The sequence below is a fragment of the Nestor notabilis genome, unplaced genomic scaffold (assembly GCF_000696875.1).
Source record: "Nestor notabilis isolate BGI_N333 unplaced genomic scaffold, ASM69687v1 scaffold9131, whole genome shotgun sequence".
NCBI classification, from domain to species: Eukaryota; Metazoa; Chordata; class Aves; order Psittaciformes; family Psittacidae; genus Nestor; species Nestor notabilis.
The window spans coordinates 42970-49450 of record NW_009914200.1 but is presented as its reverse complement, the minus strand read 5'-3'; the positions used below and the strand labels follow the sequence as shown (position 1 = coordinate 49450).

Genomic DNA, 6481 nt, shown 5'->3' with positions numbered 1-6481 from the left:
GGTGGTGAGTTCTGGGGTGTCAGGGTTGGCCTCATGTACTGCACCAGGTATGGTCCCGTGGGATCGCGTCCTGTCCTTCGCTGCGGTTTCGCTGCCCCCGGTACCTGGCGTGATCCCCGGTGCGGGGTCGTAGCCCATTCGGGTGTGCGGGAGTGGTACCAGTGCTTCCTACTGGGGGGAACGGGGTGCTCCGTGCTTGGATCCTGAGGGTCCCTGGGGTCCTGCTGTCTCCTCGCTGGGGTGGTCGGCACGCCTTGGTTCGGGTTTGCAAGAGGGCCGGGCTGCAGCAGGGTTAACGCGTCGCATCAGGGAAATGCCTGTGGGAGCTGGTCTGTGCCCTCGGAGCAGCTCGGTCTTCCCTGATCAGAGAGGAGGCGAGGACAGGGAACTCGGGCGCTGCTTCGTCCAGCAGTGTGTCATGTCTGAAAGCTTCTGGCTTAGCAGCTGCTGCGCATTGAGCCCTTTGCAAGAGGATTACCTGTTCACAGGCAGCACTGGAAACAGAACGGAGGCAATTGAAGGGGCTTATTAAGTGTAGTGTAAATAATTCCTTTGCTCTGAATTGCTTCCACTTCCTAGAAATAGAGGAAGAGGAGAGGGTAGAGCTGTGGGAAGATGTCCAGAGGCAGAATCTAGTCTGAGAGGATGGGGAAAGGAGTCAGCCCCTGCACCTGCATAGGGCTGCCTACCTTGCACTGCTTGCTTCCTAGAGCTCAGTTTCCTTCCACCCCAGCTTGGAAGTATTTCCCTGCTCCCACCTTCAAAGCATCTGAAGTTCAAGACAGCCAATGCTAGCACAAAAAGGGAAACCTTCCTCTGCTGGCTGTGGGTTGGGCATCAGCAGACTGTCAAGTGCAGAAAGAGATGTCTGGGGCATTAAATGAGCTGAAAAAAATAATTTGCAAAAGCTCAGAGCTCAGCCTAATAGTAGGTATGAAAAGCTCTTACTATAGTTTGTAGCTTGGAAAAAAGCTCTAAGTGATGCAGATCACACTGGTTACTTTATGCCTCTTCCTTCTAAAAAATTGTGAATAACCAAGGCTTACTAAGAAATCTGTCTTCTCAGCAGTTATGAGAATCCAGCTGAATAAATTTCCCTGGGAAAAGATGCAGTGCGGATGGAACTGGCCCAAGTAAGAGGCTGCATTAATGTAAAGAAGGAAATGACCTATATAAAGCGTGTGTGAATAAAAACTTGGTAAAACCAGGTAGAGATGAGCAGAATGGTGTTAGCAGACAGGTGGATCTGCTGTCTGTCTTGTACAGCTGCCCTTGAGCTGAAAGGAGGCTGAAGGAGGCATTGCAGGAGCTAGCTGGTGGGTGTGTTGGGAAGCAAGCCCTGGCACATGTGCTTTAAATAAGCAGATGCCCTTGCTGAATGGATGCTGTGAAAGCCTGCTCAGAGCTGCTCTGTTGGTGTTGCAGGGTGGGGAGCTAGAGCACTGAATTGGATAGCGTAGATCTTGCTTTTTCTTGGCACAGGGCAGTAGTCAAGTACTAGAGCTGGCTGTGCGTGGTTTTGGCAGCTAGCACTCTGCCACGTCACGTGGCTGGTGGTCACTTCTAGTGCTGCTGGCTGGTCCAGCTCTGTGTGGTGGGAGCAGCTTTGGAGCCTGGCCTGCAGCCAAAGGGGGGATTTTTATTAAAGGAATACTGTGTTTAAGGTCAGCTGCAGCGTGGCTGACTTAAGAGGGATGTGCGCGAGAAATCTGTCCAGTAATTTGTCTGGAGCCAGGCCAAAGACTCTGCCAAAGGCATCCAGCCTAACCTCAGTGTAAGGGCAGGAGTGATAGGTATGGTGTTCTGGGAGCTGCCTGCCTGCAGAGGCAACTCCAGGGATACATCTGGCAAGGAGCTGGGTGGGAGCTGTTCTAGAGTGGGTGAATAGAGAGGGATGGTGCTGCATCCCTGGAGGAATGGGCTTGGTGCTGGCAGATGAGAGGTTATGGTGGAGGGGCACACGGCCTGCTCCTGCCAGGGAAAGGACTTGTTTCCAAAAGCTTGGTCAACCTGGAGTAGGTGAGTTGTGTTTGGCGGACTCCTGTGGCTATACAGGTGCTTCCCAGGGGCTCGATGGAAGCTTGAGGTGTGAACTCTGCTGGTGGTAAAGCCTGTGGGGCCATCTGAGCTGACATCTATTTTAAAGTGCAGTAGAAGGAAGAAAGGCTCTTCTGTAGGTGCAGAGTAATGTTGGCTAAATCTCTACCCTGCTGCTGTATGGGACTGTTGCTATCCTTATAATACCACTTGCAGGCATTTCAGATGGAGCAGTCCTGGGAGACAGTGACGAGCAAAGTATGTAGCTCAACCAAATGAGGGCTTTGTAGCCTCTAACAATACAGGAAACTTTTGAGTTTTATGAAAGGAGGGATCAGTTGCATGCAGCAGCTTGTGACACACTGAGTTTGTGCTCCTACAAAAGCATCCAATACCCTGGGGAAAGTCTCTCCTTGAGGGCAGTTAGCACAGCAGGCATACTGCTTTATGTAGTGTTGAAATTTGATAACTTCTGGGGCTTGTGGACATCAGCAGGACTGACCTATGGGCTCTGCTCTGGAGCCTGTTATTGCTAGCCTAGTAAAGCAGTGCCTGTGTGAGTCTTCAAATGGTAATTCTGCCCCTGTAGCAATTGCAACAGATCTTGTTCAAGGCACAGCAGGCTCTGCTTCTGCCAGTTGTGCTGTAGTACGTTTCTCACTGTGTATGTAAATCTTGCTGTGGAAGTACCTGCCTTCTTAAGCTTGAACTTGTGAGGTTGATGGAAGCAAGCTTCTTTGGGATGATGGGGGGAAGTGGTGTAACATTTGTGTGACAAAAGTCATGTTAAAATGCTTTTCTAACATCTACTCACCCTTCTTCTCATCTTCCAGAGTATTAGACTATTTTCCTCACAAGCAAGCAATGGCTGTGGATGTAGCAATGCAGCTATATCTTTGCTCTTCACCCTTGCGAAGAGACAAGTGTGCCTGCAAAATTGCTCCAAAGCCAAGCAAGCCACTGCGGCCCTGCATCCAGCTGAGCAGCAAAACTGCACTGACCGGACCAGAAGAGGCAGCAAACTCCTTCACACACAACAAAGTGAAGAAGAGGGTGTCGTTTGCAGATAGCAGAGGCTTTGCTCTGACGATGGTGAAGGTGTTCTCAGAGTTTGACGATCCACTAGATATTCCTTTCAACATTACCGAGCTGATAGACAATATTGTGAGTCTGACAACAGTGGAGAGGGACAGCTTTGTCCTAGATTTTGTTCAGCCTTCTGTGGACTACCTGGACTTCAGAAATCGCCTCCAGGTGGACTGTGTCTGCCTTGAAAACTGTATGCTAAAGGAGCGATCCATTGTGGGAACAGTGAAGGTGAGGAACCTTGCTTTTGAAAAGACTGTGAAGATCAGGATGACATTTGACACCTGGAAAACCTTTGTAGATTACCCATGCCAGTATGTCAAGGATACGTATGGAGGGTCAGATCGGGACACATTTTCCTTTGACATCAGCTTGCCTGAGGGAATTCAGTCCCATGAAAGAGTAGAGTTTGCCATCTCCTTTGAGTGTAATGGAAAGGTGTACTGGGACAGCAACAGGGGCACAAATTACAGGATCATACGGTCGGAACTGAAGTCTGCCCAGGAAGCTGCCTGCCCCCCCCAGGGCCCTGACTTCGGCAGTGCCTTTGACCAGTTTGGGAGCCCTCGGTGCTCCTACGGCCTCTTTCCTGAGTGGCCCAGCTATTCAGGCTATGAGAAGCTAGGGCCTTACTATTGACCCAAGGACAAAGTCCTGACTGACTAACTGTTGCTGGTGTGTCCACAGGCCTGGGAGCTGGTCTCAATGCGAGGTGTACGGAAAGGTGGAAGATGTATGGCTTCAGGCAGCTCTGCAAAAGCCTCTGAGCAAAACCAGTCATGGAATGCTCTGCTGGCAGTGGACTGAATAGCCAGGGAAGCATCTCTGGCACAAAGGGCTGCCTTCCCTGCCCCAGCTTGGATGACTGGCTCTCCAGATGCTCAAAGAACCAGGAGCTGTTGCTCATGTTTCTCTTCAGTGCTGCTACTCCCTGCCCTTCTATAAAGCTGCTAGTCTCCTGGGAAACACTACAGTGCTTATCACATGTCCAGACTATGTAGCAGCGGCCAATTTGTATTGCTTGCCTAGTGCTAAAAGGCTTTTTCAAAATATGTTCTATTATTATAGTTTTAGTGAGCTGTAATTCAGCTGCAGGGTTCTCCTTGCAAAGCTGGCCTGTGCCTGTCCAGTAATAGAGAGGTTGGCTTGCATGGAGTTGCATGTGTCCTTGTAGTGTGAGGTCCTTCCTACTGGAGCCAGAAAGGGTGCTTTGGAAGAGAAATTGCAACTGTGATGACAGGAAATGTGGTCTTGCAGTCTGCCGTATTAGGAGACGTGTGTGCCTGTGGGAGAGGATCTCATGCTTAGTCACCAGTTGTTTTATCAGCTGATCTCTAAAAACTCTCATGGTGTTACCAAAAATAGAGATTAGCTGTAGCTGCATGGTGCTTGTAACACAGCTGTGGGTTGACAACCTTGACTGACTTCTTAAACTTTCCTGGTTCTTTAATCACAAGTCATCAATGATGCTTTCTCCCCTTGATGGACATCTGAAATCAGCTGTTGGCCATGTTGGGCCCTGAAAATGCAGTTCTTCCTCCTGTGGACTGTAAAACAGGGCTTTGTCTGGCTGGGGCCCAGAGTCCTATGCAGGAAGCTGTGCTCAGGTGTTACAGGAGCTAAATGCAAATGGACCATGTAGCTACTCTGTGCTGTGTCCTGTTACAAGAAGGTAACTGTTGTGTCCCTACTATGGTGGAAGTGCCTTGACTGAGAAAGGGGTGGTATGCGTGATCCCAGCAATGTTTTGGGATAAGCAGGCTTTGGAAATGACACTGCTTTTAAAAAAGATCTCCTAATGGTTTGTTACAGCATGCCATGGACTGCTTGGCACTGCTTACATGCAAGGATGCTGTGGCTATACTGGATGAACATCAACATGCTGGGCTTCCCTTGCTGTTGTAGCAGTAGCTGCCATTTCAACCTGTAAATGCCCAAACTTTGCATCTTGGTGTCCATAAGAAGCAGCCCCACGTGTGCGAAGAACTAGCCATGAGGAATGTGAGATGTGGGGTCATCCTGACACCACCCTAGATGTGAAACAAGTCATGGATGTGAGCCATCCCTATCCTGAAAGAGGTGGCTCATCATCTGGGCCTGTGCTGAGGTGAGGTGGCCAGCTTGTGCAGTGCCAAGCAGCCTCACAAAGCTTCTGGCGTGCTAGTTGAGCAGAGTAACTTAATCCCTCATCTCAAAGCTAGAGTGCTCAATAGTTTGTAGAAATAGAGGTCACGGGAATCTTACTTTTTCTAGTGCATAAGCTTTATATAATTTTTGGGGTGCCTATAATAGCCTATGGATGGGCTGGAGGGAAGCAATGGGCTAGGCTTAGTCTTTTTAAACCCAGCTTTTAATTCTGGAGACTACTGTGTGAAATACTTACACACTGTTTTACCCTAACCTAGAAGGCATACTGTGATCACTGTTGGATGCTGAAAGGAAGAATACTTAGCCTTTAACTGCTGCTTTTTCAAAACCCAACATCAATGCACATCATCACTGTGCTTGATCACTTAGTCAAGGTGATGAGCTCTGAGCTAGCAAATAGATTTATCAGGCTTGTTTCTTCTGTTTAAACAGCTTCATGAGTCAGCCCTTAAAACCTGCATCAGGTCTCTCTTGAAGGGACTGTTGCCTAGATTGGCTTGATCCTTGTTTTAAACTTAAAGCAAGTCTGAGTGACACTGATTTTCTTTTCTTTTATTTTTTTTCTTTTTAGTGTAAGACACAGACTGTAGAAAAGTCATGTTCTCCTGGCATGTTCTCGTGCCTATGGAGAGCTGTATGTGAGCCGAAATGAGGCATGTATGTCTGGGGTGCTGTGGATGGTGGTATCTACTTATGAGGCCTGCTTGCTTTCAGGCTGGGGCTGGGGCATGCTTAGGGAGGAACATGGAAGATAAGCTAGAAGAGCAGTGCCATAAGTAAAAGCTAGGATGGGAACTGACTATTTGACCAATAGCAGTTTCAAAATACTGCGTGTGGCCTTTCCCCTTTTCCCTTTTTACATTGCCAATGTGAACATAGATGTGAGGGATTGCTCGCCTCGCTCTATGCCTGGAAGTGCCTTGTGGGGTGTTTTGCATGTTTTTAAAGATATTTTTGTACACAACATTCAAGTGGAAAAATGCACTTTATAATTGCCATGTAATGACTCTTTTAAAACTATGTTTCTGTTTTTATCTGATTGTTAAAATAAAGGTGGAACAAAATTTTGGCTGTGTATCTTGCAGTCATCTTATTTAAACACCCGTGGGACTGGGGAGGCGATTTGCACACAGGACTAGCTTCCTGCAAGTGGCTATTGGTGGGGAGGAGCACACATCCGCAGTGGACTCTGCTGCCTGAAACAGGAAAG

General features: G+C 48.4%; 1 protein-coding gene across 1 annotated transcript; it reads left to right on the top strand.

Annotated features, from left to right (window-relative positions):
- The first annotated feature begins 2868 nt into the window (after positions 1 to 2868).
- On the top strand, positions 2869 to 3881 carry PPP1R3B (protein phosphatase 1, regulatory subunit 3B). The gene has a single exon (XM_010023534.1). The coding sequence runs from the start codon at positions 2902 to 2904 to the stop codon at positions 3760 to 3762; it is 861 nt and encodes a 286-aa protein (XP_010021836.1). The 5' UTR covers positions 2869 to 2901; the 3' UTR covers positions 3763 to 3881.
- Positions 3882 to 6481: the final 2600 nt, after the last annotated feature.